General features: G+C 45.3%; 1 protein-coding gene across 3 annotated transcripts in view; it reads right to left on the reverse strand.

The window, feature by feature from the left end:
• LOC147023745 (protein lifeguard 1-like) overlaps nucleotides 1-21981 on the reverse strand; it is a 30441-nt gene extending 8460 nt beyond the window's left edge. Inside the window, exons 1-3 of one of the 3 annotated variants that reach the window (XM_085890387.1) lie at nucleotides 21834-21981; nucleotides 12687-12891; nucleotides 6480-6574 (exon numbers count right to left, since the gene is read on the reverse strand). In XM_085890387.1, coding sequence (XP_085746513.1) covers nucleotides 6480-6574; nucleotides 12687-12885 — 294 coding nt within the window. In that variant the 5' untranslated portion in view covers nucleotides 12886-12891; nucleotides 21834-21981. Of the gene's footprint in view, nucleotides 1-6479; nucleotides 6575-12686; nucleotides 12892-13528; nucleotides 13583-21833 lie in introns of those variants that run through there. The other 2 variants (XM_085890388.1, XM_085890386.1) reach the window with 2 other exon arrangements.
• Between the last annotated feature and the right edge of the window lie 702 nt (nucleotides 21982-22683).

Consider the following 22683-nt stretch of genomic DNA (forward strand, 5'->3'; position numbering starts at 1 on the left):
CATTAATATCTCTGTAAAGTGCAACTCTTCCTTTGCAATATGATATATAGAGTCGGTACTAGTGGCTTTATTGCTGTGCTAGAACAATCAAAGTTCACAAAAATGACTCAAAATGTCACTCCATAACGTCGTGGAATTGCCAGATACAGACCATGCTGGATCAATAAAAGAAAAGACAAAAATGAGTTGGGAACATTTATACAAAGGATTTAACAGGCAGGCGAGGAAAGATATGTGGCACAGTTAATACTTTTTATTGGTGTATGTGAGAAGAGATAGCAAGAAAAGTGTGGTGCGACAATAATCAAGCAACTTACAAAAGCAGACACAGCAGAGTTATCCCGATATAATTCTTGTACAATCTTAACTTACGCGAGGACAGGTGCCAGGACACACACACACACGATGATGAAGAGTTAATGAAGAGAAAAAGGAGAGGAGATGAGACTAATGGTCTTTCAATACCTTGCACGATTGCCCGACCTCACCACCAATATGTTTTGGGGGGATGCTGCACTGGCCGATACCTCCCTGACAGCTGGCACGTCGTCTCTTGCTTCGTGCAGCTAGCGTCGGTCCAGAGAATGAGACGCGACCGTCGGGCGTGAACGGCGGGACTTGGGTCGAGTCAGAAGCCAATGGGTGGACAGAGGCGGAGTCCATCAGGAATGAAAACAGGAATGATGGGCAGGAATGACACTTGAACGACGACGACTCTCTCATCGCCCCACGACCCGGTGGTCGACACACACACACGATAATCATATGAAAGGAGAAGAGATGAGGACTAACGGTCTTGCAATACCTTGCATGGTCGGTTGGCCACGCTACCCAGTACACTTTGAAGGACGCTCAGCTAAGCGATCCCTCCTTGAGAGTCGACGCGTTGTCTCCTGCTTGGTTACGGTGCCGGCACAGCGCGTGCACCGGTCCAAAGAATGGGTGAGGCCGTCAGGCATGAGGAAGGACATTAGGTGGAGCCAGGTGAATGGGTGGTGCCAGCAGCGAGAAGCAGGCGGAATCAGATGGGTGGGTGGAGCCAGAGGAAAATGTAGAGATCACAGCTTTTAAAGCAAGGTGAGCGCTCTCGAACAGCTTCGCTATCATCTTTTTTAAGGTCCATGGTGGAGGGTGGGGGCGACGACCAGAAGCAATGCGTCGTCACCCGAATCGAGCGCTCCCATTGGACCCCGGCCACCCCGCCACAGCCGGAAACGGCCTTATTTTATATCCGGCGAGACATGGCTGAGCTGCGGAATCGTCTCGCTCCGAACCCCATGATATGAATCGCCTTGCACCGAACTCCCAGGCCGTGCTCCGGCGACTGGCCGAGGGTCGCGTCGGCCCTGCATGCCCACTCGGGTAACCCTGGCGTGCTGCGGTTGGTGCTGATCAATACGCTTGTTCCATCCGTACACCATGCGGCCCGAGCGATCCGGGCCGTACAGAATGTCTCTGCTTGATGGCAGCTGCATCAAGGCGGAGGTGCGAGAAGATCCCCACCATCCGTGGGAGATATTGGTGGCCGCTGTTGTAAACCAGCGTGCAGACCCGGACAAAGATGTGTGCAATGTGGGTACAGTGCGATGGTAATTATCATGGGGCTGCAGAAATGAGAGGTAGGTCTAACTGCACGTATACTAATGAAATAACTGTCTGGGGATCACTGCATGTTGGATGCCATTGCCTAGGAGGCATGCAGTTTCCAGAACCGCAACAATATATACAGACACACAGACACACACACCAGTAAAAGCTGTGTTATCCAGCACCCATGGGACTTTGCCCCTGCTAGTTAATCAAATATGCCAGTTATCTAAATGTCACATGGAATGGTATAAAAGAGCATCTTTTTAAATTTTGCCTGTGAAAGATAGATTGAACAATAACATTATTACAATACAGTGCACAAGTGATTACGAATGAATTATGCAAAACAATAACGAACCTGTATTATAAAAACATAAACTAGTCTTTTGAGGTTTATGGAAAATCAAGTGTCACCTTCCACTTTCTCAGGCTTATTGGGCTCATCATCCTGTCGAATTCCAGAGGCTTTCTTGCAACAGTTCCTTATGTCAGAATGCTGCATAGTTCCTTGCCTCTTCCTCATGAAAGGTTATTGCATGAGGTGCAGCTGCATAACTTCCTGGGTGCTGTCAGCTTTGTGCCTTTCAGCAAACTTCACAAGTATGCCAAGACCTTAACAGGTATGTGTTCCATTCCCAATTCGCTTGGTATCACTTGCCAAGCAAGCCATTCCTTATCAACCATTTTGTTGAAGTGCTTGCTTGAGTGCTTAAGCCACTTGGCGAGCACCATACAAGCCGATTGGTAATGGAACGCACCCCAGCATTAGCCCAAGTGACATATTAAGTTGAAAAGTCTTCTTCTTGTTTTCAACTTCCTTCTGTGGATCAACAACACTGTCGATGATTTTGGAGTCAGTCATAACACGGGTCACTTCAACATCTCGGTCCACTTCACACCACTCTTCAATTTTGGCTTTGGTCAAACGTTGAAGTGCACGATTGTCACTTACTTGCCTGACCATACGACAATTTTTTGGGGTCGTGATCTACAGATTTTTGTTCTTCTGAGATCAAGCTGCCGTATCCCACATCGCAGCTTGAAACAAGCCAGCCAGCTATCAGAAAAGGCACATTGATCAATCAATCCTATCTGATCATAAAAATACTCTGCCTTCTCAATTAACATCGGTCCTGAGATTGGCACTCCCTCCGAATGTTTGAAAGCAAACAATTGGTAAAGAACTTTATCTAGCTGCTCCATATTTGGCATATAAAGAGTAGGGTGCAAGTCAGCAGCTTTGTCTGTCTCTGACTTTGTGTAAAATTCCAATACCTTGTCCTTCTGGGCCTTGATGTCATAGATGGTTGATGATCTGACATTGGAGAAGGGAGAAAATAAAAATGCATTGGTGTGCCTGTACAGTCTCCGACACAAGTAAATCTTTTGGTTCATTGTGAGAACAATCCTCTTCCTCTTCCCAGCAGTACTAGTTGATGGTATAACAGAATCCATGACACTTTGGAAGGCAAACTTCTTCTTCCCCCAGGTTTTCACTTGCATGTTCTACCCAAGATTTGGGATCCTGTGATTGGTCGTTGGGTGGAGAGAGCCGGATGCATCATGGCGACGATTAGGACATTGATTTGTTACATTGAACCTGGACTCAGGAAACATCACCAAAGAGTTTTCAAAAGCAAGGAGGTGAATGCCTGATGTTTTGAGAAGCGAAGAGATTTTGATTTTCGTGGCACCTTGGATGGTGTGGATTTATGACAGATGGACGCTGCAAACTATGAGGCTATAAATAAAACGTCGTCGAGAGAAAAGCCTCGTTTGCAGAGCTGAGGCCAGGTCAACTCTCTAGCGTGCTTTTTCCGTTTTGATGGGGTAATAATAAACGATGCCACTGAACTGTTAAGATTCATCAAACTGTACTCTCTTTTCTTCAGACTGAAATTTCTACAAACTTACAACAGATAAAACAGAAATATGTTCAAACTCTCTACTTTTTTGAAAATATATCACTTCTATCTATATATTAATACTGAAGGACCAATTTTGTGCTCCTCATAGCGGTCGCGTCACGTTTTTCTCGGTACTGTGACCTGGACTGAAAGAAACTTTGTACTTGTAAGAGTGCATCGCACATAGTGGCAATAGTCAACTTTCAACTCTGAAGCAGAATAAACACTTTTTGTTTTACATGGCGACGTGTGACGTCACCGCTGAGAGGCGCAAGGACGTCATGACATCATCGGTCATTCGCTGACGTCATTACATCTGTCGTCGACAGACCGTCACCGCTGAGACCTGCAATTCCACTCCTCGAAAATAGCGTCTACAATGTAAAACCCTCTTCTGCACATGCTGACTACCTCAGAATGTGAATTTGACACAAAAAATGTAACAAGAAACATTGTATCTATATATTAATATTGAAGGACCAATTTTGTGCTCCTCCTCGCGGTGGCGCACGTTTTTCTCGGTACTGTGACCTGAGAAGTTTTGACACGGTGTTTGTATGTCAAAGTAGACACATGCACAAATCAGGGGACTTCTTCACAAGGAGTAGTGTACACCAAAATGTTGTGTACAAGGACGTTTTGTAGGCCTCATAAGGTAAGGCCATGGAGTACATCGACTGGGATCCGGCTCTTACAAGAGCCGCCACTGGTTGTCATATTGGGCTCATGGAACGGAATCCGTCTGTGACGGGGTTTCGGCTAGTCATAATAAATGTCAGTGTGTGCATGTGTGTACGAGTGTGCGTCAGTGCGAGTGTGTGAGTCTCCTCCACAACTATGAAATCAAGCAGCCTGAACCTTTGCATGCATATGAAGGGAACTCCAAGGGAGTGCATGAGTGAAAAATCGGGTGTTTGGGTTAACTAAAACAAACCTTTTGAAGATAATTAACGGCCTTATTTAATTAAATCCTTTATCAGGCGCATCCTTGGACACATCACTCTCCACGGGGTGTTAAGGTGCATCCTGGGTTACCTCGCTGGGGTCTGAAGCCGCCATGTTTTTTGGCCTGCTCACCCATGCCTTGACTTGGAACAGGCCGCCATGATTTCTTAACGACAGTTTTGTTCCCCCCCCCCACTACTTTCCACATTCATATTATCGAATGCCTGTTCATCATAGCTATGAATCACTGGGTCCACTGCAAAGCTTATGAACACCGGGAGATGCCAGCGTTCGTGGCTTATTTAATTTCCGCACATGCAATAACCTCGAGAATCTCTTAAACGAAGACGGATTATAAAAATTGAACCTCCAGAATCAAACTTAGCAACAGTTCCATCCTCTAAAAAAGGGTTAATTTATCAAATTCGAACATATTTGACATTTTGGGTGTCTCCAGGTGGTGTACGTTTAATATGACGGTTTAGTTATCCTTAATATCCCATCAGCGTAGCGGAGGGTTGTATTTGCCAGAAGTTAATAAATTAACACTTCAAAACTTGCATTGTTTTGCAAGATGTATGCGATTAATTGTAGAACCCCCCCCCCCCCCCGTTACGACTCCCATTATGACACTGACATTGATACACAGATGATAAGAACCGGGATTCTTTCGTAACAAAAATCAGGATAACAGCTGAGAATCACAATCGATTCTCACATGTAGAGAACCGCCCAAGCCGACTTGTGACTAAGCAATATGGCAATCGGAGCTTGGTAATCGACAGGTAAAGGAGGACAACGAGCAACGCCACTGAGCGCCTTCCAACAGCATCGGGAACTACTCTCGGTAACTCCGCTGTGTTGTCATGTGTAAACAACTGAATTGAGATCCCTCACATGCCGGTTAACACAGCTTTTACCGTATGTATGTATGTATGTCGAATAGGCTAATGCTATTTGTCTGCTGTCTCACCCTGAAACACGGAACCACACCCCGGGGGGGGGGGGGGAGAGGGAAGAGAGAAGAGAGAAGAGAGAAGAGAGAAGAGAGAAGAGAGAAGAGAGAAGAGAGAAGAGAGAAGAGAGAAGAGAGAAGAGAGAAGAGAAAAGAGAGAAGAGAGAGAGAAGAAGAGAGAAGAAGAGAGAAGAAGAGAGAGGAGAGAGAGAAGAAGAGAGAGGAGAGAGAGAAGAAGAAAGAAGAGAGAGAGAAGAAGAGAGAGGAGAGAAAGAAGAAGAGAGAGGAGAGAGAGAAGAAGAGAGAGGAGAAGAGAGAGAAGAGAGAGAAGAGAGAGAAGAAGAGAGAGAGAGAAGAAGAGAGAGAAGAAGAGAGAGAAGAAGAGAGAGAGAAGAAGAGAGAGAAGAAGAGAGAGAGAGAGAGAGAGAAGAGAGAGAAGAGAGAGAAGAGAGAGAAGAGAGAGAAGAGAGAGAAGAGAGAGAAGAGAGAGAAGAGAGAGAAGAAGAGAGAGAAGAGAGAGAAGAGAGAGAAGAGAGAGAAGAGAGAGAGAGAGAGAGAGAGAGAGAGAGAGAGAGAGAGAGAGAGAGAGAAGAGAGAGAAGAGAGAGAAGAGAGAGAAGAGAGAGAAGAGAGAGAAGAGAGAGAAGAGAGAGAAGAGAGAGAAGAGAGAGAAGAGAGAGAAGAGAGAAGAGAGAGGAGAGAGGAGAGAGGAGAGAGGAGAGAGGAGAGAGAGAGAGAGATAAGTAAAAGTCGCTTCAAATTAATCCAAAGCTATGGGAAAATAATATTAAAAACAGTTGTACACAAGAAATTACATCTTTATGCACATAAAGTGCCGATAGTGCAACATTTACCCAAATGAATGTTTTTGAATAAATCCATAACTTGTTGAACTCATTTTACTTTCCTTTTCTTGAAGCATCAGGTGCACACAATTACAACTCAAGACATTCCATATATAAGCTCTCGTTGTTGAGCTCTTTCAACCAGTCCAATAATAAAAGGCTTCCGTTCTTTTCTTTTCTTTTTACCATGGGCTTCCACAAGTACATTAATAAAGTGTTAATTTGAACCAAGCCTCACCTTGCGAATAAAAGCGCGACGCACATCCTTGTTCTCCAGAGATGAACTCATAAATTCCTCATTGTCGATGTATGCCGGGGGTATGTCTCCTTCACCTTCACATCAAAGGATGACAACATGGTTGCGAGAATAGTGCTGTCCAAGTAATGTTTAATGACACGTGTTGCTGGAAGCATTGTTTAGCACCATGCTTTTAAAAGGTCACACATTACCCCCAGAACCACAAACTAGGTCACAGGATTCATTTACAACTCATTGTTCATCATTTTTCTCTCTTTCAGTCATTTTTGAATGCATTTGATACGAGTTTATACCCATAGATACCTCTGCCACGGAAGCTGACAAAGAAATTTGACAATAATTATTTAATAAACACAAATGAAAAGGGTGATAATGAAAATAATTCAAAGTGAGAGGTAATGCAAAGTGAGGTAAACTAAATCCTAATTTGAAACATCTCCACTCAGTCACAAAAACAGACAAGGGGAAAGATAAAAAGAAAAGAAAATCCCCCCCCACCCCCCTTTATGTTGGCACTCAGTTTGGTGTCCAGAGATGTCGTTTTGAAATCTGATGTTTGTCGAACCGCATAGTCACGGTCTTCATGCGGACGGTCTTCAACGCCAGGAGACCACAAACTGCCATTCAGTTCCTGGTGCTTCACACACACCAAATGGTGCCACCTTGCTCCTTGATCATACAACAAGGCCACTGCTGAAGCTGCCGAGATAACGAGAATCGGGCAGCTTTCCGGTCGTGTCGAGAGGAGACCAGAGGGGGCGATTATTCTCTTCCAACTGTCCTCATTCTCTCGAGAACCTTCTCCTCTCTGACATCACCCTGACCAATCTTCAACCTCCCGGGGCGTGGCCTGCCGGTTATGTTTTCTGGGAGGCGAGATTTAGCCTGCCGGTTATTGTTGTTGTGAAAAACGTGGTTCTTTATGGTTGGCCTTGTAAATGCAAAAACGTTAGGAAAAGGTCAAGGGGGCAATCACATACTGGGAGAAGCTAGCCTTAGACACAACCTAGTTAACACAACACCACCACCAATGTGGTGACACGGAAACAATCTTAAGCTCACAGTTTTCCCAACTTAAATTACAGAGACGTCTCCTACTCGTCCATGGACCATGCTATACGATACAATCCTATCTTCACGATGGGATTCCTCCATCTAACCCCACAAACGTAACAATATATACAAATAAAGCTAACGACTCCACCCTCTGCCATGACATGCCTCATCCCTCTTCAGACCTTGACAAAACAACAAGCTGGTCAAGCACTTGGAATATGTCCTTTAACTCTGAGAATTGTCTCTGTCTGGTTCCCCCCCCCTCCCACCCTCCCAAAGAACCGTTAGAGGATGGTAGGGTTTGTGGTACTTTCGAAACAACCCTCTCAAAGAAGTTCAGTAAATCAAACTCTTGGGTCTCACTCTACCATGATCTCTCTTGGACAAGCCACATTTCAAAGTTGGCCTCCAATACCAGCACAACTTAAGGTTAGGGCATGGTCACAATGCTGCATGGCCAGTTTGGTCAGGATCTGATTGTTGGTTTCTGAGAAAAATTTTGAATGAAATGCCAATATTTGGGGAAAAACCCCCCTTTAAAATTGGCAGATCCAGATGGGAAGCACAACCACATGAGACCTTACTGTCCTGATGCATTGCACCAAATTTTGTCTGTATCACTCATGTAGTTGTGGATAAGATGTTTGAGTGAGAATGAGGGATTTGGGGAGTGGGCCCGTAGCCCCCTTTCTGGGGTGATACAGCCATGAGGAGCACAACGTACGGTTCGGGCATGCCCCCAGTACCTCATGGCAAGTTTGGTCTGGATCTATTTGGCCATTTCTGAGAAGATTTATGCATGAAATACCAATATTTGGGGCAAAACCCCTCCTTTCACCCCTTTATAGGGGGCACATCCAGGAAGGGAGCAAAACCCCATGAGATCTTGCTGTCCTGATGAATTGTACCAAATTTGGTCAATATCGGTCAGGCAGTTTGTGAGAAGATGTTTTAGTCAAATGTGAAAAAACAAACAAACAAAAAAAACCTTACCCCTTTCTATAGGGGGTGAATCCATATGGGGAGCACAACCCCATGAGACCTTGCTGTCCTGATGCATCTTATCAAATTTGGTCCATAATAGGTCAAGAAATTTGTGAGGAGATGAAGTTTTAGTCGAATGTTAACAGACTTGACAAAAATCACAAACTGGTCAAACACTTGGCAGAAGCATTTTAACCCTGAGATTTGTCTCTGTTATTTTTCCCCCCTCCCTCTTCCACCCTCCCAAAGGATTGTTCATCAGGTCAGGCCAGATTAGATGTGTGACTTGCGACAGATACCATGTCAACCTGCACAAACCTGTTTCATGGTCGGGTTGGCGGCGACTAAACAGTCTCCCCCACCAGGTTTCCTGGTGAGGAGGGTGTATGATATGGACACCCAGCAGGATAAAAACAAAACCTAAAGGGCGGAGGAGCTCCTTGTGAGCCAACAGCCATCCATATCTAGTGTCCAGCTGTATCTGCGGACATCCTCCTGCAGTTGGGTTACTTTTTTTTGGGAGGTTGGTGGCAGGAATTGCACTTCAGCCACCGTAAAACACTTCAGTCCGCCAAACACACAACAAACACAAAGAAAACTGAAAACCCACTCCGTGGGAGTACCGCCTGTGCTGCTGCCCTTCGCAGGGCAGCTCAGCAAATAACGGGATGGGGGCAAAGCCTTCAGGATTCCCATTCCTTACTGATAGGAGGAAAAGCACGGGGTAAACATCCAGGGTCAGATTGCGGCAGTGTGTGTTGGGATGGTGCCGAGGTGTCGTCCACCAGATAACAGTCTCCTTGGGTTAAGCTGAGGCGGTCCCTTCGGGTGGGAGCCTAGATTGTCTTATCCCTAAGAGAGGATGATCACCTGTCTCTGTTATTATCTGAGCTCAAGCATTCGCACATCGGTATTGCAGCACACTCTGAGGCTTGGAGACTGGATAGTGGCGAGATCATTGTGGGTGGTTACACCTACTAATGGTCTGGTCGCTTTGACTGTTAGCATGCCGAAGGAGTTGCTGTGGTTGTGTCCTATAAGCTGACTCAAATGAAAATTGAGGTAACACCGGTCAATGACCGTATTATGAAACCAAGGATTTGTCACTCCTTGGGTGTCTTTACCCTGGTTTCTGTATATGCTCTGACTAAGGAGAGTGATCTCACCATGAAGGATGCATTCAATACCATGCTCAAGTCTGTGGTTGATCAGTACCCCAGGCGAGATACTCTTCTAGTCTTGGGGGATTTCAATGCATCACTTGGAACTGATAGGGATGGTTATGAGACATTTGTTGGTCCCCATGGGTCTGCAACTGTGAACCAGAATAGCATCAAGTTTCTTGACTTTGCAAGAAGTCGTGGACTGAGGGTGGCTGGTTCACGGTTTCAGCGCCCACAGGCTCAACGCTGGACTTGGTATTCCAATGTTACTGGTGTGACAAAGGAGATTGACTATGTGCTCGATGGTCGCTGGAGGATGATCTAGAACTGCAGGATCTACCGGAGTGCTCAGTTCCTCAATTCCGACAACAGGCTTTTAGCAACTCTGAAGTTGCAGCTGAAATCAGGGAGAATGGTACCATCCCAGCCTAGGCTGGATGTTGGCAAGCTCAAAGATGAGAGGGTCGTTGAGGACTTTGCGAACAGGCTGAGTGGGGATTTGGGGGGGTGTGGGTGCTTTGGGAAATCCTGAAGAGTTGTGGGGTGCCTTCAAGACCACCATTCTTGATGTTTCCGATGCATGTCTTGGAACTCACCAGAAGACAAAGAAGAATATTGTCTCTTAAGGGACACTGGATACCATTGATCAGTCGCAGGGCCAGGCAGAGACCAAGTGGCAAAGCCGAGCTGTTCAGGGAGTTGAAGCGTAAAACTGTACATGTGCTGAGGGAGGACAAGGAGGCCTATGTGTGAGGAATCCGTGAGGGAGTAGAGCATCACCTGTGGTCAAGTGATTCTCATCCTGTTTACAGGGCAATTCGCACATTGCGTTCCTCCAAGCACATCCCTCGGTGTACTTCAGTTCGAGCAGAGGGTGGTGGGCATATGAAAGAGGAGTCCGAAGTGAAGGCCCGCTTGGCCGATTAGTTTGAGTGACTACCAGGCTGACCCACCAGCTGTTCAGTTGGATGTCAGGGGTATTACGATCCCTACTGCTGAACCCTTCAATCAAGTGATCCATCTTCGTTTGTGGAAACACAGGCTGCGGTGAAAATGCAGTACTCGTGTCGTTCCAGGCAGAGCATAGAACTGCATGCAACAGTGTCATAATTCCAACTGACTGGAAGAGGGGCCTTGTTGTTCCTCCTGGAAAGGGAAGGGTGATCGCAGGACTGCAACATCTCCCGGGGGGTGATGCTGCTCTCAGTGCCGGGAAAGGTCTTTGCTCAGATAATTCTTGATCGGATTCGCCACCATGTGCCTGAGCACCAGCACTCAGAGCAGACGATAGTTTTGGCAGGAGCTGCTTGCAGCCTGTTTTGAGCTCTGCAAGGTGTTTGATTCAGTGAATCAGGATGCCCTCTGGAGGATTCTTGGTCTTCGTGGGGTTCCACCAAAATTGATCAATCTGATGTCTGAACAATACTCTGGTACTGAGTGTTGTAAAATCAGTTCGTGCTCAAAAAAGGATGCAGCATACATTTATCATTCTTAAAAGTGGATCTCCACCAGCTTTGCACAGTGAGATGGTGAAATCTTTGCCCATTCTTCATGTGAAAATTGCTCTAGTTCTGCCAAGTTTGCTGGGGATCGGCAATGGACTGCAATCTTCAAGTCCAGTCAAAAATGCTCAATTGGGTTCAAGTCAGGACTTTGACTGGGCCACTGAAGAACATTTCTTTTCTTCTTATTCAGCCACTTCAGTGTGGCTTTAGCTTTGTGCTTGAGATTAGTCCTGCTGAAATGTAAATTTATTTATTTTATGATTATTTATTTATGATTATTCATGGCTGACTCGAAGGTTTTCATCAAGGATTCTCCTGTACTTTGCACCATCCATGGTCCCTTCTTGACAAGCTTTGCCAGTCCATGCTGATGAAAAGCAGCCCCATAACATGATGCTGCCACCACCATGCTTGATGATAGGGATGGTGCTGATTGGGTGATGTGCAGTGTTAGGCTTGTACCACACATAATGCTTTGAATTTAGATGAAAAAGTTCAATTTTTGCCTCGTCTGACCACAAAACTTTTCTCCACATGCCTACAGTATCATTAAGATGCTTTTTCGAAAACTCCATAAGAGCTTTTAGATGAGTCTTTTTCAGTAATGGCTTTCTTGCCACCTGTCCATAGAAGCCAGCTTTGTGAAGGGAACAGAATATTGTTGATTAATGAACACCGACGCCCATCTTGGAAAGAGAGACTTGCAAATCTTTCAGTCATTGATGGATTTGCAGTGACATCCCGAACCAGTTTCCTGCTTGCCTGGCTGCTGAGTTTGGATGTGTGACCTGATCGGGGTAGAGTCTGGGTGGTATGATACATCTTCCACTTAATGAAGGATTTCACTATACTTAAATATTCTTCTAACCCTCTCCTGAATAGTGAGTGTTTCTCCACCACTTTATGTCTGACTTCTTTGGAAAGCTCCTTGGTCTTCATGTTTGCCTTCAAACAAATAATTTGCTCCTGAAGTGAATTAGAGTTAATTCGGTAAAGGGGTTGAATACTTATGCAGCTGAGAATCACCTGATTTTCTCTGTTGATCTAACATTCGCATTTTGTCTGCATTTTTTTTAGATCTATCACTTTGGAGTAGTTTGTGAAGACTATTACAATTTAATTGAAAAGCATCATGAAATAAGCTCAGGTGGCTTCAAAATATGAAAACTTTGTGAATACTTTTACAGGCCACTGTAGATGAGTGCAGAAGTTGTTTTTTGTTGTTGTTGTTGTTGTTGTTGTTGCTTAAAAATACAAATTGCTATGCGATTAACATGAGGAATTGAGATTTAGTAAAGCCGTTGAAGAACTACACTTTCAGTGTTTGTATATATTTGTACACATTTTTTGTTTTTTCTTAAACCTTCTCAAAAAGGCAGCAATTTGGCGATGACATGACCCGATAACAAATTTTCTTGAAAACATCAATTTAAGAGAAACAGTGCAAATAGCCATTAACCAAATTAGATTGTATTTACCTGCAGGTATTGAGTCTCCAGTTCCTTGTGCATAGCTGTATGGGTGAGGGGGGTAAGCTGCACCTCCAGAAAGGCCAATTTCTGCAGAAGCCAGGCCATCATGCATCATGTGTGGGCTTATGCCATAAGGTGGTGGTGGTGCAAGGACAGGAGATTCCTGTGCATTGTATACCAGTAGCTCCTTTTCAGAGGAATCCATTTGCACCTAAGGACAAAGTAAATTGTACAATTCCACAAATATAGTCCTGTACCAATTTTCATTATGGACGTTTTCCTTGTGAAGTATAACTCGTCAAAAACATTCACAAAATGAAGCTCCATGACAAATATGTCCATTCTACCTGTCAGCATTGTCTAGTTATTCTGATGACAAAGACAAGGAAACAAAACAAGCAATCAAGCAAAATGGGATCATCACAATACTCAACGCGTTTGACTTACAGTCACAGTGTGAGTAAAAATTCAATGAAGTCACGAAAACTGGTTGGGGGCAAGGGTTGCAGGAGGGAGCGATTGTGAAGAGAGAGGGAACAGAAATTGAGATTGGGTAGAAAGAAGAGTAAGTAGCCTTGTGGGTGAGGGTAAGTATGATGGCACAGGAAAGGGGTTGGGGAACTCATATTAGCAATTGTAGTATGGATAAAGAGGCGAGTGTCGTACAGGGTATTCCAAAAAGACCCAAACAATTTGGTTGTTAATATATTTAGAACCACAAATGATACAATGAGACACTTTGGTTTATATGATACAGAAACTCATAACGTTTTGTGCACACTATTAACACTTCAGTGTGAGCTCCATTTGTTGTGTGCAGGACATCAAGGTGGTACATGAATTCTTACCATGTTCGGCTCAGCATGTTTGCGTCCACCAGTATGCATGCAGCTGTGATCCGAGAATGAAGATCCTGTAGGTTGGCCACCTTGGTGTTGAAGAAAACATATTTGACAAAAACCCAGAAAAAAAATAAAGTGGTTATATCTGGTGATCATGGGGGGCCAGGCGGTTGATCCGTTTCGGCTAATCCAGCGACCTGAAAATGTTTCATTCAGGATGACTTGAACGACCAAGGCCCAATGAGGGGGAGCGCCGTCCTGTTGAAAAATGACATCGGGTTGCAGGTCTTCAATCTGTGGGAAGGCGAATCCTTCCAACATGTTCATGTAAATTGTTGAGGTCACTGTATCCTCTGCAAAGAAAAACGGACCCACCAAGTAGTCATGAAGAAGGCCACGCCACTCATTGATCTTTGGACTGACGAGTATGTGTTCAATGACCATGTCGGGGTTTTCAGAGCCCCAGATCCTCACATTGTGCTGGTTGACCTTCCCCAATACATGAAAGCAAGCTTCGTCTGTGAACATGACCTTTTCAGGTAATCGTCAGCATCCTCTATGCGACTGAGCATTTCCTTACATTTGGGTCCATCAATTGGTCAGCACGAATCAGCACGTTATAATCCGCAGCCCGCAGAATCAGCACGTTATACGCACAAAGCTTCAGTCTTTTATGCAAAATTCTGTGTACATTGGTGGTTTGTAGTCTCAGTTCTCTCCATGTGCATCAAATTGATTTTCTGGGACTCTGTTGACATGATTCATGTACTCGTTCAACATTTGCTGGAATTGTGCATGATCGACCGGTACTTTTATGTTTCTGACAACTTCCAGTTTCCTTAAACTTCTTCTACCACTCTGTGATGTTTTTCGACGATGGAGGATTCCTTCCATGCCTTGTACGGAAATTACGCCGAACTTGTGTGTCGGAGCTAGTCTCGATGAACCATTTCACGCACTGAACTTTCTCCTGTGGAGTCACCATTTTATTTTACATTAAACCACCAGACTTGAAGATAAAGAAATAAAAACCAATGTCACCCTTAGGGTGACCCGTATCTTGCCAAAAGGTGACCACGTGTGACTTCTTTAAGGTCACACTGAGGTGAACAGAGCTGCTATCCACCAGGAGCGACTCCTTGAGGAATATCTGCCTACGAGAGATTCCGATGAGAATCGTTCAACAGAGTAACCATGAAAAATATGCATTTTCCTCATAACGTCACCAAATGACGTCATAATGTCTCAAGCTTGACATATCTAGAAAGCACTCATCGAGGTGTTCAATTCAATATGAAGAGATTCAATATTGTTATTGAATAATAATAATTCAATTATTATTCAAGATTCAATATTGAAGAGATTCAATAAAAAAACATATGAAGGTACTACATGATATGGTTCCTAAAACTTGAAAATTTGACCTTGGGGTCAAATATGTTTGACCTCAGGCGCTAACCATGAAGGTCAAGGCCAATCGCCACCAAAAATTAATCAGCTGAACACCAGACCATGAACTATATTCCCATGAAGTTTGAAGACGATCCGATCAAAATTACTCAAAAAATAAGTTTCGTCGACTCCCCTGATTTGCGACAAAGTGACCTTGACCTTTGACCTTCAAAATTTTGTGGACTGAAAGGGACCTCTATAGGCCTCTGATATGCGAAGTTACAAAAATTTCCAATGATAACTGTGCTCTGCAGAATTTTTTATACGTGATTACAGACAAACAAAAAAAATAAAATAAAAAAAAAAAACATACAACCTGACTAACATATCTTGCAAAAACTTTGTTTTGGCAAGATAAAAAATGTAAGTGTTTCTGCACAATATAAAACAAAGGGTATTGTTGTGTCATTTGTGGTACTAAATATATTAACAACCAAAGTTGTCCAGATCTTTTTGGAACATCTTGTAAAAGGTGTTGTTACCTACCTCCGTGGTAGAGAGAAGAGATTGATAATATTGTTGTGGATTCTCACCACTCCGGCATGCGGGCGACCGCTTTTAGCTAATTCGCGGCCGCACGCACCCACCGACAATGGCAATCCAGTCGTAGCTTCCGGATCAACGCCGAAATCCAGCTATGGGTGTTGTTAACCACACCATAGATCAGCCAACTTTTCTGTCCACGCGCTATGGGGTTGATCGCCGAATTGTCGATGTACCTAATTATTCGCGCAGAGAGAAATGCCGGGGATTTACACCTCAACGGAGCCTGCACGAAAACGAGCCGCTTTTAAGCAGCTCGTTCCGTTTGCGATTTGCCGAGCGGTTTTATATCGCCAAGCCCCGTCGGATCAGATTACTTTATCGGTGTTAAAAACCAGCTAACATTCCGAACGCAATTATGGCCGTTCAATGGAGGAAGGGAATCAACAAGCAGGTGAATATTCAAATAAACCAATGTCACCCTTCGGGTGACCCGTATCTTGCCAAAAGGTGACCACGTGTGACTTCTTTAAGGTCACACTGAGGTGAACAGAGCTGCTATCCCCAGGAGCGACTCCTTGAGGAATATCTGCCTACGAGAGATTCCGATGAGAATCGTTCTACAGAGTAACCATGAAAAATATGCTTTTGCCTCATAGCGTCACCAAATGACGTCATAATGTCTCAAGCTTGACATATCTAGAAAGCACTCATCGAGGTGTTCAATTTGAGGTACTACACGATATGGTTCCTAAAACTTGAAAATTTGACCTTGGGGTCAAATATGTTTGACCTGAGGCGCTAACCATGAAGGTCAAGGCCAATCGCCACCAAAAATTAATCAGCTGAGCGCCAGGCCATGAACTATATTCCCATGAAGTTTGAAGACAATCCGATCAAAATTACTCAAAAAATAAGGGTTTTGCCGACTCCCCTGATTTGCGACAAAATGACCTTGACCTTTGACCTTGACCTTCAAAATTTTATGCGCTGAAAGGGACCTCTATAGGCCTCTGATATGCGAAGTTACAAAAATTTCCAATGATAACTGTGCTCTGCAGAATTTTTTATATGTGATTACAGACAAACAAAACAAAAAAAAACATACAAGCTGACTAACATATCTTGCAAAAATTTCGTTTTGGCAAGATAATAAAAAAAAAAAACACATGAAGGTCAAGGCCAATCGCCACCAAAAATTAATCAGCTGAGCGCCAGACCATGAACTATATTCCCATGAAGTTTGAAGACGATCCGATCAAAATTACTCAAAAAATAAGGGTTTCGTCGACTCCCCTGATTTGCGACAAAGTGACCTTGACCTTTGACCTTCAAAATTTAGTGCACTGAAAGGGACCTCTATAGGGCTCTGATATGCGAAGTTACAAAAATTTCCAATGATAACTGTGCTCTGCAGAATTTTTTTTATACGTGATTACAGACAAAAAAAATAAAAATAATAAAAAAAAAACATACAAGCTGACTAACATATCTTGCAAAAACTTCGTTTTGGCAAGATAACAATCACATTTATTTATAAATGCACATATGCAGTCAATGAAGCAATGGGGGGGGGGGGTGGGGACAAAGACACGAGCAAAAAGACCCTACAGCCGTTGTCTATTTATTAATGTACATGCACTTAACCACAATTATACTTCGCGGACAAGGCGCCACAGACTTCCATGCAAAAATCCCAGGAAAGAAAAAGAGAGGGAGAACAGGGCCCATTGGCCTTTAATGTTCCGCGGAGCTGTGGAGACCGAAGGAGCTCCACGAGACCGTGCAGGTTACCTGCCACCCTCGTGGTGACTCGCTGGGCCCTGGTTCGGCGACCCTCGGTGTGTCCGCCCGCACTCGACTGGACTCCACCAGCTCCCGACTCCACTCTCGACTCCAATGGCGCCTCCGACAACGCCTCCAACGGAGCCTTCAACGTCCAAGGAGACCAAGGAGAGAGACCAAGGAGAGGGACTCTCTCACCCACTCGCCAACCGCCAGCTGCCAACTCCCTCCTCAACTGCTGGCATCTCCTCTCCTCAACTCAACTGCCTGAGACTCCTCTCCTCAACTCAACTGCCTCTCGGCGCTCCAACGCACCCCTTTTATCGCCCCGGAGCGTTCGCCCCTCCCTTCTCGGCGCGCGGGGGTACATTCCAGGGGAGTTCGGCGGCTCTTTTGGTCCGATCACGGACATTCTTTCTTTTCGTCGTTCTGAGGGAAAATTCCAACAGAGCTCGGCTTGGCTCTTGTTTTGGTCCGGGCGAGAGTTGTTGAGATGCTGTTTTGGTTGAAATAAAAGACAGAACAGAATAATGGCAACTCAAAGATGCACAGCCCGGTGCATGAATAATTCCCTTTAGACATTGGTGGGGAATCTAATCTGGACACACACTTATCGACATAACTGATCTTCGGGGAACCTGAATGGTGATCTGTGAATTTCCACAACCGTAACCATATGTTGGATGAGCAAATCAATTATTTTTTATAAAGAATAGTACGAGTCCTACGTGGCATATAATGTTCTACGTGGTTAACTTGCCTAGCATAGAATGGGCCACACTTAAAGGGGGGAAATAAAAAGAGAGAGCAAATTCAAGAATTATTGCAAGAATGTTAACCAAGTTTGTAGAAGAGCCCAACCAGGTAAATAATACATTTGATACCAGAGTGGCAAAACAAGTTGAGGAAATCACTTTTAAAAGAACAAGTTATCAAAACAGGGTGAGGCACTCTGTGAGAGTAGAGCCAAACATCAACAGGGTAATGGTGTTGGACTTATAGAAATAATATTTGGAAGTGATGGGAAAGGAACTGAGCCATTTTAATTAATGGGATGTCACAATGTCAGAATAGGAACACTGAATATGTGGGCCTGTTGCTTCAACATCTAAAACATGTTGATGGCTTCTCTATTCTCTTTTATACCATCCCCAAGCCCACCAACTTACTTTTCAGGTTATTGTTCCCCTGTCCCCTCCATACACCCACCTTTTTTTCGTTCCACAGCTATTTTTCCCCCAATTTCCCCTTTCAGTCAACCTTCTTGCTGTTTGAGCTCCTTGTATCCTCATCGCCCCTCCACCTCTATTACTCCCTCATTCGTCCTTCAAGTGCAACTTTTCGTGTCTCGATACTCTCATGTTGCTTTTTCTCGGTATTCCACTGTTCCCGTCGTTATGTTCAGCATTCTTGCTCTTCCATGAGCCTTGATGTTGTAAAAACGAAAAACAAACAGCACAGACATTTATGAGCCAAGATAAGTAGCAGAAATAATTTCTGCCAGAAGCAAAGAAGAAAGTTAATAATAGAAATAATCCACGATTGGTGGGAAAGGAGCTTTAAATGATGTGTATTACAGACAAAGCACATCAAAAAGACAGGGAAGAAGAGTAACAAGACGATGCAGAAGGCAATTTTAAATTGTAGTTGGATAAACAAAATAGGAACAATGATGAACATAAAATCATGAGGTATAATTGGTATGATTTTGATAAAGGGTGAAAGGCCTGTCCAAACTTGTGACCAAACCCAGTTTGGGATCTTTTTCAAGAAGTGAAACGTTAAATCATTTCGATACTGTTACGAATCTGGAAACAATGCGCACTCAACATTCAGGTTCCTAAGTTAGTTATGCCGGTAAGTACGTGTGTAGTCAGGACCCCGTCCTGACGGGAGAATTAAATGTGTGCGTTGTGACGTCTTTGGTTAGGTTTTACATCCAACAAACCCTCCAACAAGCCATCTAACAACCAATAACCATCTCATCTGCATGACCCAACCTGCCCATCACGCGCCATCACCACCCGTTGGCTGCTCGTACCTTGACTTGCCGAGAGGGGGGGGGGGTCGCGGTTCCAGTCCTCGGCTCGTAGTTCTTGTATGGCTTTTTCAGCATTGACCCTGTTACTCTTCACGGGCGAAGCCACGTGGAGAATATGGGGTCTATGAACAGGGGTCACGGCTCCGCCCCGGAAGGGTGCAGCCGTAGGCCAATGAGGGACGGACAGCAAGATGATTCTTGCCAAGGCCCCTCCCTGTGTGGAATGAGATATATATCCCCGAGCAGACTCGTATGTCGGTTGTCGTTGGCGTTGGCAGATCTGGAGGACTTGAGTCGTGACAAGTTGGTTGATGGTGATTGGGCTGGAGAGTGAGTGAACCAGCCTGTTCGTGGAGCCTTGTTGGGTCCCGTCCGTGACCCTGATCTCCGCCCCGGAGCTCCGATTGCTCCACACGGCTGCTGCCACGAGCCACGAGTCCCACACGTGCGGCTTGGGACCTTCGACGACCCACAGGTGCCCATCCGAACTCTGACCCCAAGCTAGTCTCTTTCATCGGCTGGAGGGTCCAATAAAAACTCTGGGGTTTCTTTTCTTTTTGTGTGTGTGACTGTGTGTGGGCCAGTCTATAAGTAGAATTGTTTAAGTGTTTATTTCATCATTGGAAATACTGCATTGCATATTCGCGATACGTCTCGCCTCTTCTGTCTTTTGATTTTATTGTAAATAAATTATTAGAAATGTTCCCAGCTCGTTTCCGACGTTTCTTTATTTGGTCCAGCATGGTCCGGGTCTGAGTTCAGACGGGGTTTCATCCCCGATTATCCGTTAATCCGAGCCGGCACGGCTTTGGCAGTTTCCGCTCGGCTGCAACCGAGCCGGAGTTGGTAGTCGCTAGTTGGAACTCTACCGCAGTCGGTAGAGTGACCCGGTTCGAGAAAGACGTGCCGAGGGTGTGAATCCCCGGTAGCCAAGACTGTGTGGTTATTTAGGCATATTAGGATCTAGACAATTAACTCTATGCCACGCGGTCGAGATATTGGCGTTTCACGGTCGATTAATCGACCCGCCGGCTTCAGAGTTATCCGGAGCGACGGCCTATAAATCCGGGGAGACCGGTGGGAAACGGCGTAAACTTCCCCACCTTGCGGTCGTTCTGGCCACCGACCCATTCCACAACCACAATACATTTTGGTTTCACCTCACATAATAATAAGACTACTGATAGAAACAGTTATATCAAGATAAAATATTGTTATTTTACTGTGGTGTGTGGTGTGGTGGTTTCCCACAGGGCATGTGTACACATCTAGTGCTGTAGTAAGGTGAGCTGTGGTTTACCCATTCCTTGCTTTTAGCTACGCTTGCCGGATAGCTCTGCAAGCGAAAAGAAGGCCGAGTGTGCAAGTCCTCCCTTCCGGTACATCGCCTCTACCCTCGCCAGGACTTCCAGACGACTGCCTCGTTCGTGGTACACCATGGTAAGAGTGCTCTTCAGGACACTGGCTGAATGTCTGGAGGATCTCGGAGCAAGTTGGTACCCTCGAGGTGCAGTGTGGATACCTCTCAGATGTGAGGACATGCTTTTTCACTCACCAACCCAACTCGAGCAGGTGGAGCTCTTTAGCCTTGGTAGACAGTCCACCTAAATTAACGAGGAGAAGGAAACTCCGATTGCAAATCCGCCTGCTTCCTTGTAAAATGTAGGGTATGTCTCTTCCGACAAAGACCAGCCCCACAGCTAGTGGTGGTCGTATGGTAGCTATCATTTCTTGAAGCGCGACTGTGTCGCTGATGCAGTGCCCCTCTACCAGTACACACACTGGAACCGGTATTCATTTCACCGACCTCGGAAGGATGACGGGCTGAGTCAACCCCCTGGTGTATTAATTCAGCGGCCGACGGGACTTGAACTCAGGACCCTAGGATCCCAAGCCGCCACCCTAACCACCGAGCCAACACCAGGCTCTTGGCCCACAGCTGATACTGAGGCGGCGTCAGGAAGGCCATTCGGTCACAAAAAACATGCCGCAAATATCCACGGCTCACACATACAAGCGTGGAAACGGCCGTCAAACGATGACGACGATGATAATTTACTTTACTAGTGAAAAATTACTGTTCATGGCCTTTAACAAATTATCTCTGTGGAATTTGTGATAAAATAGATCATTAGAAATGACAAACCATTAACTTAGTATCGCATCACAGAACTAGTCAAACCCATTACCTCAGTTGAACAGCACCTCGGTCTGAGAACCAAGGGACAAGTGGTATGGGGAAACTCCAATTTAAAAGGGGAAGTTACAACACGAGACGCCGACGAGAACGGACAAGGAGAACACGGTTTCACATCGACATCGTCCGTTGTCGGTTTAACACAGGAGAGATCGAATATTACCGTAAACGAGGTGAAATCCTTGGAAATGTAACAGTCAAACCGAATTTTTACCTCAGAAACAACACGTCCGGAAACGGAGCAGAAGTCGTTATAATTATCCGTTAACTAATAACTAATAACTAATAACAATAACAATAACAATAACAGTAACAGTAACAGTAATTATTCCCACAATGAACAATGTTATCACCTGCACTCACGGACACTGTTCAAGCCGAATCGAATGTGATGTGGAAACGCCACACACGACTTGAGAAAACGTGACGTACGTCTGACGCCGTTACGTTCGTTGAGACGTCGGGTGCTAAATTAAAGCTATTGAATGGCATCGGTTTTTTTGTAATTATTTTTCATCTTACAAGTATATTACGTAAGAGTCTATTTCCGAGAAGTACCCTCACCTTTGGATTTCGATGCTTCTCACGTGATTGGTTTTGTTGGAGGTGCGCGGACACGCCGTTTGCTCATGACGTCATCACGTGAAACACGTACGCGGCTTGTTTATTTACGTCCCTTGAGCTCGTGTCGCATTTTGCTTTCAGGACGAACGATTTACAACATGGTGAGGCGGGGTCGGAAATCAAATTGGGGGAAAACTAATTAGATATAAGGGAAAATCATGAGAGGAAGAAGCGAGATTAAGGAAAAAGGGGTAGGGGTAGGGGTAGGGGTAGGGGAAGGGGTAGGGGTAGGGGTAGGGGTAGGGGAAGGGGAAGGGGGAGGGGAGGGGAAGGGGAAGGGGAAGGGGGAGGGGAGGGGAAGGGAAGGGGAAGGGGGAGGGGAAGGGAAGGGAAGGAAGGGGGAAGGGGAAGGGGAGGGGAAGGAAGGGGAAGGGGAAGGGGAAGGGGAAGGGGAAGGGGGAGGGGGAAGGGGAAGGGGGAGGGGGAAGGGGAAGGGGAAGGGGGAGGGGAAGGGGAAGGGGAAGGGGGAAGGGGAAGGGGAAGGGGGAGGGGAAGGGGGAGGGGAAGGGGAAGGGGAAGGGGGGAGGGGAAGGGGAAGGGGGGAGGGGAAGGGGAAGGGGGGAGGGGAAGGGGTAGAAG

This window comes from Eptatretus burgeri, chromosome 7 (assembly GCF_056783735.1).
Source record: "Eptatretus burgeri isolate ZD-2024b chromosome 7, Ebu_testis_v1, whole genome shotgun sequence".
Classification (NCBI taxonomy): Eukaryota; Metazoa; Chordata; class Myxini; order Myxiniformes; family Myxinidae; genus Eptatretus; species Eptatretus burgeri.